We start from the raw sequence: 12433 nt of genomic DNA on the forward strand, positions 1-12433 counted from the left end.
AATTTCCAAAGTCTATACATATAAGGGCTTGCGCACCATTGATCTGGGTTCTCTTCTCCCTCCTGTGTGTGGGGAGTGGGGACCCTGTTGCCACAGTACGTTTCTATTGCAATAAAGATCAGGCTTACTAGCTGCTTTGCTTCTCAATATTATCTGGCTGGCCTCTGTTATTTTCTCCTACCGATAAGGAACCCACTTAAGGACTCTATACGGGCTCTTGGATACCCCATAAGGGCAGGTTTTTTTGCCTCTGGCCCTGCTCACCACGAGCATTTGGCCCCTGGAAGGTTACCCCTGGGGAAACATGACCCTCACGCTGAAAAATGAGCCCCTTGCTTTGCTTCTTCAGAAAACGCCCCTGCCAAGCCTTAATTTCAACCCCCACCCACCCATTTCTGCCCTCAACCCACTAAACAAAATATCTGATGCCTTGTCAGCCTCTTGTTACAGAGTGTAATGGATAAGGATTCCTTTTGTTTCCAGTTTTATGTCTTCACTTGCTCATACCTCATGGCCTATACCTAAGTTACAGATGGGGAAACTAGACATAAGACCTGTCTTTGGCATGTGAACAATGTCGCCAGTTAAAAAGTGACATCTCAGCTCCCCCAACTTACACCCCGCATCATATGAATTAGTTACTCCAATACTTCATTTGTTTTCATTCATGTTTCAGTTGGGTCTCAACACATTAATAAAGTTCAACACCACATTTTTGATTGAACAAATGTTAATTTTTATTCCTCCTCAGAAATTGCATACACCACATAATAATAAATCAAATTCATTTTTGGAAGAAGTACCGGTAGTAGCAGAATTAAAACCCGATTCGTATTACAATGGAAGCATGGATAGAAATATTAAGCACTAATCAATGACCCAGTGGCCAATTATTTCCACCTTTTAAAATAAAAATACAATTTAAAAGTACCATGTCCATTCCATTTAGTGTCATGGTCAAATAAATAGGTATTTATATCCTGCCTTTTCTACTCATGTGGGGTGTTCAGAGCAGTGTACAGTTACAATAAAAGCACAACTACTCCTGCAGTGATACGACAGAAAACCTAAACAGCTTTAAAAACAAATGCTTTGGAATGCTTCAGCTGAGCTTAGGCTCTTAGCCAAATTCCAGATATTTCTCTATCACCTCATGACAATTACAAGTCATATCATTCCAACTGCCTTCTGTTGCAGAGGCTTGTAATGGAAGAATGTGAAGCTAGCAAGAGTTCCAGTCCAGTTTTGAAGGACAGTTAGCATCAGTTTTGAAGAACAGTTAGCATCAGTGGTAGACTAAAATCTACAAGCAGGATCGTACCTCTAGCAAACTGCAAAGCGATTTTAAACAAAATACGAAATGGAATTCTGCACAGATCGATTTACGTTGGTGTAAAACAATTTAAATAGCAAACAGAATTTACAATCATAAGTTAACATTTATTAAAAACCTCAGTAAAAACAACAAAACATCCTCTAGCATAAAACGTTACAGGAATAAATCAGATAGCAAACGAGCAATTAATGCTTTGGTTTCTAGATACATCTCTCTGTCTAAAGCAGGAGTGGGGAAACATATGGCTCTCCAGAGAGGTTTGATGGATTACAGCTCCCAGCAACCCTGACTAGTGACTACCATGGCTAGGGTTGCTGGGAACTGGAGTCCAGCAGCCTATAGCTGGCCACATGTTCACCATCAGTGGTGTAAAGGCAGGACCAGCCCTACCATTCAACAGGGTGAAGCGGGTTGCTTCATGCAACTGCCAGGGCTGATACATATGTTTGTGTTAACTTTATTTTACGGCCCAGTACTACACAATTCACCAGGCAGCCGAGTCTAGCTGCCATTTTAGTTTCTCACAATTCCCCTCAACAAGAGGATTGTGGGAAATTTAGATGGCAGCCTCTGGTCAAATCAGGGATCCACTGATTATACAGCAACTGTTCGTAGCAGTTTCAGAATTATCTACTGGTGCTGTTCCAACAATAGGTATGTGTGCTTATGGTTCATATTCAGTGGTACTTATCTATAACAAGTACAAGAAGATGCACAGCCCAGCATGTACCCAGGAGACTGCCAGAGGTGGGAACTAGATACTCCTGTTGTTCCCCCGCCCTCCTGCAGTTTGGTCCGACTACCAACAGCCAGTACTCTTAATGTTTAAATATTAAACAGTGATTTAACATTGCATACATCTTGGCATGTGTGCCACAGCAAGGTTGTAAGTGTTGCAAGATGCACACGTAAAACTTGCTGAAACTCCCTTGCCTTTGATAAACAAAGGTTCTTATCAAACAGTTAATCTGACAGGTATAAATATTAAATAAGTAATAAATACTCTTAATACCAGAGAAATGACTAAAGGTCTGAGGGCAAAATTTAAGATGCAGAACATTATTTGTTTTTAAGATACAATAAATTAAAATTAAAATAAATAAGCACAATAAATTAAAAACACGCAGTTGTAGGAATTGACTCTTAAGGATATTTCACTAGAAATCCAGCAAAGCAAACAAGATCTTTCCATACAAATGTCAAGTTGGCATTGCAGGAAGAGTACATTTTATTAAAAGTCGAATCCAAAATTGCAATTCTACAAAATGCTTGAGATGAGCCAATTCCAGAAGTAGCCAGTGTCTTGGGTTGACTCCAGTTCCCATCATCCCTGAGCATTGGTCATGCTAGCTGGGGCTGATGGGAACTGGAGTCCAACATCTGGAGGATAGCAAAAGTTCAGCCATGGAGTTGCTGCAGGAGTCTCAAGTCAACATTGATAAAAACAACAACACCCGATTGCTAAAGATGCCCTACATCAGTATCTTAAAAAGGCTAGGTTTTTTTTAAAAAAAACCAACGAATTTAGTTTGGCACAAACAGAAATGCTGAATGCCCAAACATGGAGAAGGCTGTCCAATAAATTTGGAGGGACATCAGAATATGGTGCTGTACTTGACTTTTGATTATAAAAAAGAAAGATTAGTTCAGTTAACAAGAGTTACTTCCTGCTGGTAGCAGCAGAACATCAAACTGAGCACAAAGTGACTTCTTAAAAATGATGCGTATGGTGTCCTGCTGCTTCTTTCTCTAAATATTCTTGTGCCTTTTGTTTTTCTTGCTTTTGCACGATAACAAGCGGCTTTTAAATTTTTACAATAAATACAATAAATAAATAATAAAAAGTTAGGAGGCTGGAATTCTGTAGGTTGGGAAGGAGTCCAGGCAGAAAAAGGATGCACAGGACCCTTCTACTCCAGGGTCTTACGGGAGAATCCCTTCACATTATGAATAACAATGCCTCAATGCCCGGGCAATCACTTCCGTGAATTTCTCAAGGTTGCGGATGACAAGATAGCTTCCGATAGCTCTCTGATTTTGCAGGTCCAGGGTTTCTCCCTGGGGGTAGGTGACAGTGGTCGCCACACTCTCAAGTATCTGAAGCAGGGAGATAGAAAGTGGGGTGGGGAGAAGAGAAATCACATCTGTTATTGAAATGCGGCTGTTGGCCAAGTGCTTAGAGGATCATTTTTTCTTTACAGTTGGATGGCCTAACTTGGTACCCTTTTGCACCTTCCCCCAGAGCTTAGAGAAGCTAAGAAGCTTTCTAAAGAGAGATCAAACATTCCTTGAAATACAGAGTACCAGTCTTCACAACATTAAATATAGAGAACTCTAGATTAGGGTGGGACTCCCATTAGCCTCAGCTAGCATGGCAAGTAGTTCAGGATAATGGGATTTGCATCTATGGGGCTATAAGCTCCCCATGCCTGCAAGTTGGGAACACTGAAGGGGAGAAGAACTGAAGTTCCGGGGCCTGTGTCTTAAGGAGGAGGGGATTGTGGATCATCTATTTCCATGAGCAGGAATTATCCTAAACAATTACAGTACACCCTTTAACAATCCTTGAAGAAAGGACACAATGACAGCTAGAGGTATCTAAGGTTAATACCCTGACATGCTAATCAATATGTTCCAAAAGAAATCAAGAAAGAATGAGGCCAAGGGAAGCAGAAGGGATGAGCCACCTGTCTCAGAAACAGTCTTCATCTGCAGTTAGTCTTCCATATTCTGTCTCTGCGTTGCCCATGGAATTTGGTGGAACAGACACTGATACAATTGCAGCCAAGACAAGCCATGCCAGAATAGGCATCTGGGTTGGTGCAACTGCGCTAGGGGCATCACCACTCTTCCAGGAGGGGAAGCAACTATGAAGTGCAGACAACAGACCCTGCTAAAATGGCTACAGATATTCCTGCTCCCACAGAACTTGGTGCAAGCATGCAAGGGCTTCTTCCCATCTCCTTCCCACCTGTTCTGCCCCCTCCCTCAGCCCAAGCTGAGCAAGTAGTAAGCCAGCTTCTCACCTGCCACTGGATGTTGGTGGAGAGGTTTGAGAGGTCCAGCTGGAGGTCAGTCACTCTCTTAGAGAAACTTGGCAGCATCTGGGCAACGTGCGAGAGGCTGTGCAGGTAGGTGCTGAGGCCTGCCTGTATCTGGTTGAAGCAATCTTCCTGCAAGAACAAGATTTAAGGGTGGGGAAGAAGGGTTACAGCTTTTGTCTGGATTGATCTCTCTCGCTCACACACAAAACTTTCCCTGGTTCCCATTTAGGCTGGAGACCACAATTTTTCATATCCAGAGTGTTGACAGTATTTTAAAAAGGGGACTTGTTTAAATTATTTAGGACATTCATTCTCAGGGCAGTTAAGATACAGTCAATCCATTTTTGTGTCTACAGAGCAAGATCATTACAGTGAGGCAGAAATGTGTTTCCAGGTAGGCTGATGAGGATCTTTTATAGAACTACAATTCCCATGAACCTGAGCAAACACAGCCAATGGCCAGAGATTATGGGAGCTGTAGTTCAGCCATTTCAGTAGGGACACAAATTTCTTCACACCTAATGTGGATCAATGAAAGCAATGCCTCTCAAACCAGTTTAAACTCTTAAACACTATACACAACAACCCAATTTAGGGTGTGTTGTGAGTGCAAGTAAAACCATGTGAGGTGAGATATTAGAAGTGGCTCAGTTTGATCATATGTGGTGGTGGGAGAGAGCAGAAGAACAAATGAACAAGTTCAAGTTGGTATAAAGGAGAATGCTCAGTTTCCCCTGCCAAAGAACAAAGCAGAAAGAGGCTACAGGTTTAAATATTAACTTAAGGTGGGAAAATTAAGAGGGTCACTCAGAAGAAGTGGCAAGAGGAGAAAAAGTTTTCCCATAGTAGGCAAGCCAAGACATTGACATTCCTTACGTACAAAGGCATAGCAGTCCAACATCTATGTTATTGCTCAAGCTTTCGCCGAGCAGGCCGGCAGCAATAAGATTGTTAAGAAATATTTGCTATGTGCTAAGAAAACATGAAGGGGATTTTTTCTCTGCATGTTCTTATCAGGGATACTTAACTATTTGGTAATAGTCCTCTCTTCTTGAGAAGTTGAATACACATGTTACAGACGTATGCCCTGAACATCCCCTGGAAATAAGGGTACCCCTCACCAAACCTCATTTGAGCCCATTATCAGCCTCAACTCATTTTGAGTGCTAGGAGGGGACCTAGGGAAGAGTATTTGGGTATTTGAGCATGTATGGAGTCTTCTTCCTTCGTCACTGGTTAACTATAACCAAACTTTGTAATGAATGGGCAGGGCTTCTAGATAAGAATCACTGAGGCTAATATGTATCTAAACAGCTAGCCTTAAAGTGCAATTTGTTTTAATTTGCTGATGGCTACCAATTTCATAGCCCACGCTCAACTGAATGTGCATATGTAGTTCTAAAGAGAAAGCATGTATTGAATATAAACAGAGAATCCATGTGGCACCTAGGCATTCATTTTGGAAGAGGGTTGTCTGTGTGTGCGTGCGCAACTAAGACTGCACCTATAACCAGCAATTTTATTGTGTGGGTGGGGAGGGCAGTCATTACTATAAGTCAGTAGCCCAGTAGAGAAAAAAAATGCTCCTGGTTGATTTGTAATAAAGTTGTCCAATATATCAGTGAACATACTACAGTAATGCTAGATATTCTGGTGCAGTGGGCTCTAATCCATTATAAATGCAGTGAAGCCATCAGGGCTGGACTTTGGGGGCAGAGGTCCAGTGCTATGCTCAGCAGAATGAGAAGGAGCCCCCACCTGGGCAAAGCATCGTGGCTAGCTTGCCGTGTTAATACACATTGCCCCCTAAAAAGCTTCCCCTCCACATAGCAACCATTTTGTCCAAAATTAGTCAAGTACAGCATATTTTAAGTGTGCCATAAAACTCCTTTTACTGCTTCCAATAAATGGAGCTACCCCCTGGAAATTGTATTGCTACATATTTTTAGATGGCTGTCTAGATGCCCCTGAGATTCTTTCCTCTTCTAAAGTTATGTTCCCACCAACCCCAGCCTTTTGCAATCAGAAAAGGCAGATCCTTCTGTTTCTCATGAGCAAGCCCTTCTGTTAAGTACATAGCTAATCTTATCCACTCAGAATCCTTTACTTTGCTAGCTCATTGCTTAACCTGCAAATGCGTCGAGTCAGGATTGCAGCACCAGGGGAAATGGACGACATCTGGTTTGGTTACCGACAGGAATTCCCCCTTAACCCTCAAAAGTATTTTTTTGGCAGTCGGCCAACTACTACGTCAGGCGTGGACTGCCAATCCTAACCAAGATTTTGACATGAATGAATGATAAGGCATTCAAAACACATAGAATTATTGTCATAGACCCTGCTCGTCCACACACACGTCTCCTTGCATTGGAGGCAGAGTCAGGCATTTGCTGAAGGACCACACCCAAGCAAGGTGGGGGGCATTAGCAAGAGCCCCCTAGACCAAGCTCATTCAAGGATGGAGCTCACAAAGGGTATCACAAACTGGCCATTGTCCATGTTATAGCTGTGCTATCGTTTTGTCCCCCAAATGAAATGGCCTCGGTTATCTAAGAATTTCCCTACAGCTTTATAGCTAAACGAAAAATGGAGAAATGACAGATACTTGCTGTTTCTTATAGCAGGCATGAGAAATAAATGTGGGAAGAAGCTGGAGGTGTGGAACCTGGCAAGAAGTTTCCATAGCTGGTAGGCAAGCAGGAAGCCGCTTGCTCACTTCTTTGAGGACCCAACACTCCTTTTGGTTCTGGCTTCCTTCCACCTGTTGCTACCTGCATTATTTGTAATCAGGTTTTTGCAAAGCTCCCACCTTATTGAATTGTTGTTGGGTTTTTCCTGGAACTTTCTGGGGCAGTGGGAGTGGGCGGGAAATATAATTGCATGTTAACAGGAACGGGAAATATAACTTTAGGGCTTGTTACCGGATGGTGCCTTCTACTCACTTTGTTACAGAGCTCTTTCCGACAATGGGAATAATCAACTTGCTCGATGCGCAGGATTTCCTGCACCAGTTGCAGTTCGTTGTCACTGCCAATCCTGAATTCTTTACGCTGTGGGCAGCAGGTGGAGGGAGAAACAAGGAATTAAGGTCAGAAGAGACAAAGGCCCCAGTAGCCAATACAGACATATAGCATGCTTGCTCCTTACTGGCAATGCCATGAGCTCCCACCCCTTGTATATTTTACAATACTATAAAAAGGCATTGGTTATACTACCAGGAAGGCAAGGGCTCCCCAATACTTGCTGCCCACCACGCAGCCTTGCAGTTCATAAGAGTACAGAAACCTTATCTACTCATTCTGTTAATGCAAGACCTTGTCTCTGCCCTGCCCTCACAAGAACCTAATCTGCCCTGTTATTTAGTGCCTTCACTTGAATAAGGAGTCCATATTAAAGGACTACACGTCAATAGACAGATCAACATTTATGGGGTCACTTGGAATGCAGCAGTAAATTATTTCATAGAATAAAGGGAGGTGTGAATTCTATAGGAACACTACAATAGTACAGAATGGTTATAACTTATGAGTGCAGTGTTTGCAAACCACCAAGTTTCCAGTCCTTATGACAGGAAGCCAAGTTATGCTCTCAAGTGCATGAACTCTCAGAAGTCAGAGGAAGAGACTGATGAATACTACTTCTAGTGTTTGGAAAGAGACCTGCAGAAACCTCTGCCTTATTTCATAACAAAATTGGAGTAAATTATGCCACACTGAAACTACTGAAAGCACCAGCACACAAATAGCATACACCCAAAACCCAAACCAAAGAATCTGATTCTAGCTAAAGGGTGGCAGACTGAGCAGCAAATACTGGAATTCATCACAACGTGATTTTTCTTCTGCTTTAAGTTAGGCTTGGATAAGAGGAGGATTAAATGCATTTTTACGTTAATTTGACAGATCTAGTCAAACTAGGCCCTCTGCACTCTGAGGGGAAGCCAATGAGAATGCCAAAGCTTTATTTGTTGTCTGCAAACCATTTTTCTCCTTTTGTCACTGAGGGAGGTGACCTTTCCAGGTTGGCACAACCTCACAAATGCTGGGAAAGGTAAGTTCAATGCATTTGTTCAGGTTAAATGGGGCCAGGGCTGGGAGAGACTTCCACAATGCTAGAAGGGAGAAAGCTACGCTCTCTATGAGGTTAATTCTCCGGGACAAGCTGCAATTTCAAGGAAATGCCTGGAAAGGAGTCCCATACCAGAACAACTTGCCAACTATTTTGTTTATCCAAGAACTCAGCCCGATGGGAACGAGTTATTTGTACTGGAGTTTACAGTGGTTCAAAGTCAGGAGCTGCACACTGTCAGGGCATAATCACTTTCAAAGTTGTTGTACTACTGGGGAGGTGTGTTATATACAGGATAAAGTAGGCAGTTTTTCAGGAGCGGGCTCCACCTTTTGCTCAAACCCACCCTGGCACAATATTTGGGAGGATCATCAGTCCATACCATAGCTGCCAAGTCCTGGTTAGAAAAATCCGGGATCAGCAGCGGCGCATGGACATGCGTAGAAGCGACTTCCGGTGCTGGCGCTGCCCGATTTCCGGTGCCCAGACATGGGCAGAGCGGCACCAGAAGAAATCCGGGGGAATTACGGGATATTTCGCCATTCAGGATGACAGTGGGAAACGGCTTTAAAAACGGAGGTTTCCCGGGGAAAACGGGAGACTTGGCAGCTATGGTCCATACTTGTACTTTGAGATTCACAGTGGCAGTTTCAAAGAGTTGACACATTTTTAAAAGGTGAGGGGAAAGGGCTATAATATGGAGAACTGGAATTGGTCCTTCAGGATTTCTCAGGAAGTATTTTATATCATTGACGAAGGCATCCCTTTTAGATAACTGCCTAAATCCACAGCTTCTGCCAGTGTGCATAAGCTGTGGATTTAGGCTTTGATCGTAAGCAACATTATCCAACCTGTTGGCTTCCGAGTGTTGTTCGGCTACAGCACCCATCACCCCTGATGGGGCTGATGGGAGTTGTAGTTCCAAAACACCCGGAGAGCACCAAGTTGAAAAAGGCTGCTCTAGACAAACTTCATCTCTGCACTATTCCTTGCCCAGCATTTTCCTCTTTTGCTCGCAACAACTCACCAGATCATTCTTCGTTTTAGCAACATCCTTCCTAATCCTAAGCACAAATTCCAAATTGCCGAGGACGGAGTCTGGGTACCCGGAAGTCTCTGGCAGGGGTGTAGCTGAGCACATCCACCACCACAGTGCAATGCTGATCAGGGGGAAAATAACACCTGGAGGAGGGAGGGAGAGAGAGAGAATGAATGAATGAGGTCATAAAGATAGTCAATGGAAAAATGAAAGAATAGTTTCATTGATATAAATTAAACCAGCACTAGTATCACTGGTTCCATGAGGTTGTACGAGAGAACTTCCCAGTGAGCTGCATCCTGCAGGTCAGATCTCCCAGGCTCCCACTCCCACCTTTAAGGGCAGCTCGTCTTCCCCACTTGTCATTTCACCCTCCTATATGATGGGAAGGAATACCTTTCAAACAAGCTCAGAAAAAGCATGAGAAACACATGCAAAACTGGGGAACTGGATGTGCTACTAATCTCAGAGCCATGGCTACAGGGAGGATGGGAGGCTGAGCCTGGCCTGAATTTTAAGATTTCAATTTAATCCATAATAAGAGACACAAAAGGAAAGGCTTTTGCTGGCCGACCTAGTGTGATACAGCAAGTATCCTGCCCAATATGGGTTGATACTTCAAAGATTATTAAAATGCAAACCTGGCTTTTAAAAACCACACAGCTGCCCTTACTAGCAACTCAGCCCAAACAGTGCATTCTATTTTAACTGGAGTTCGGTCCACAAAGGCCTGGCCCACACTAGGCAAGGAGGAGATGGAGAAGTCCTGTATTTAGATCATAGAATTGTAGAGCTGGAGGGCACCACCAGGGTCATCTAGTCCAACCCCTTGCAACGCAGGGACCAACGTGGGGCTCGCACCCACAACCCTGAGATTAAAAGTCTCATGCTCTACCGGCTGATTACACACAAATGGGAGAGGGGTGTAAATGAAAGGATCTTATTCCTTTGGAGGAATCTCCCCTTGGTCACGTTTATCTTCAGGCAGGCGGAGGAAGTACCGTAGCTAGAGCACTCCCGTTTCCACGTGTTGCTGCCGGGCCGCAGCGGGTAGGCTACTTTTGCCTATTTTTTTTGTTCTCCCTTCTCCTCGCAGTAAGTCATCTCCTTGCTCAACCCATTTTTGCGGTTTTTTAGTTTTTGCAAAGAAATTCATTAGTTGGAGAGGGGGAGGCGGGGCTGGCAACTCGCGCATACACTATTTATTTTCTCAAATAAGAAGCCGCCGCCCCGTGGAGTCTTAAAGCCCCCTCGCCACACATTTAGGATGCGTGGGAAAAAATCCAGAAGTCCCTACTCGAGCGTAAAACAGAACTGGCGCGCGTTAGTTTATGCTCCTGTTAAGGGTTGGAGATGGGGAAAGTCGGGGGGGGGGGACACACGGTGGAACATCCACCCCACCCCGAGGATCAATCTCTCTCTTATCTCTCTTTAACATCCCGAAATTTCTGCCCCGCCGCCCTTTGGTTTAAAAAGCGGCGAGGGAGCGGCAGCCGCCGAGACGCGCCTGGGCGCGGGGCGTGGTTTCGGCTCGATTGGGTGGCCCGTGGCAAATCACTTTTTAGCTACTAGAGGCGGCAGACTTCATAATCTGAGCCGGGTGGAAAAGAAAGCCCCTTGAGAATTTAGCTACCGTATTACCCCAGGAAGTTGTTTCGAGGACGAAAACTAAACCGCGCTCGCAGTCCTCCGCGCAAAGACCCACCTCTGTAGTGCAACTGAGGGTGGAGTTTAGCTGCCGTTTGTTTACTAAAGCAACCCGGAGTGAGTCCTGGCCGGTTTTTTGTGTTTTTTTTGCAACCTGCCGGGAGATCCAAGATCTCCACCCGCAGATTTGAGAGTAAATTAGAAAGCAACTCCAAGACCCCGGAAAGGACTGCTAAAGTAGTGTGGAGATCAGGGAATCATGCGGCAGGCAGTTCCAGAGGTTAACGCTGTTCCGCCTTTCCTAAAAGTCACAGGGCCAGTGCCCTCTTGTGAAACTTAAAAAGTGTCTCCTTCGAGCTCGTTTGAGGAACGATACGAAATGTAACCGAAAATAACTTTTAATAGAAATTGGATTTTCTTCTTGAGCCCGTGGAATAAATAGGGAGGCTAGGAAATCTGAGCGAAGAGTAGTCCCCCTGCCCCTTTAAGACCAAAAACAGGAATCGGCCCCTTACTCAGAAAGGAAGACCTAAACAAACGAACAAGCCCAAGGTTTATTAGCCTTAAAAATCTCTCCAAGCTGGTTTTAGCTTAACTACTTTCAACCGAAGAGCCCACCATCCTTTGCATAAGAAAACCTGCTATTTTAGGCGGAATGCCGAGTTTCGGGGTCGGGAGAGAACTCCTCTTCTAAACCTGGGACTCTTCCTCCTTTCCCATCTGCCGCCCCACAAATGTATGAAACAGGCTTTCAGCAGGGAATAGGTAACTAGATTTACCCTCCTTATAAATAACAAAAATCCAGCCGCGCTTGTCCCAAAGCATGCAACTTACCAGCTCGGTCGACCTCTGCGCCAGGCGCCTAGAACGGGCTGACCAAAGTTCTACTTACTTCGTTCTGAGCTCATCCTTCAAAGACCTTTGAATCTCTTTGCGCTGGACCTCCTCCCACTTTTTCCCCCTCTCTCCTCCTCTCGAGATGCCGGATGCTGGCTTGCCTGCGCTTCTGCCGGGAAGGAACACACCAGGAGCAGGAGAGGCTTGGCTGCTGCTGTGTCCAAAGGGGAGTGTGAAAAGATCCTTCAGCCATTAGGGGTATTTATAGGAAGTTTGGGGAAATTCCTCCGATGGAATTAAAGGTGTGGCCATTAACGCAAATTGAGAAAGGGGAGTAATTTTTTTTTAAAAAAATATATTTCCTGTGGGTCAATGAATAAATAGAGTAATGGGCTCTGATCTTCATAATGTGCTTGGGGAAAGAAAAACAATCCAAGTTTTTAGTTATCAGGGCTCCAATTA

The 12433-nt window shown here is 44.3% G+C and overlaps 1 protein-coding gene across 1 annotated transcript; it reads right to left on the minus strand.

Moving 5' to 3' along the window:
- Window positions 1–712: 712 nt before the first annotated feature.
- Window positions 713–12206, minus strand: LOC118095137 (myelomonocytic growth factor-like). The gene is made up of 5 exons (XM_035136154.3): window positions 12027–12206; window positions 9476–9630; window positions 7323–7430; window positions 4363–4509; window positions 713–3433 (listed from the first exon to the last, which is right to left on the minus strand). The coding sequence occupies exons 1-5, from the start codon at window positions 12040–12042 to the stop codon at window positions 3281–3283; spliced, it is 579 nt and encodes a 192-aa protein (XP_034992045.3). The 5' UTR covers window positions 12043–12206; the 3' UTR covers window positions 713–3280.
- Between the last annotated feature and the right edge of the window lie 227 nt (window positions 12207–12433).

The sequence above is a fragment of the Zootoca vivipara genome, chromosome 12 (genome assembly GCF_965207765.1).
Source record: "Zootoca vivipara chromosome 12, rZooViv2.hap1.1, whole genome shotgun sequence".
NCBI classification, from domain to species: Eukaryota; Metazoa; Chordata; class Lepidosauria; order Squamata; family Lacertidae; genus Zootoca; species Zootoca vivipara.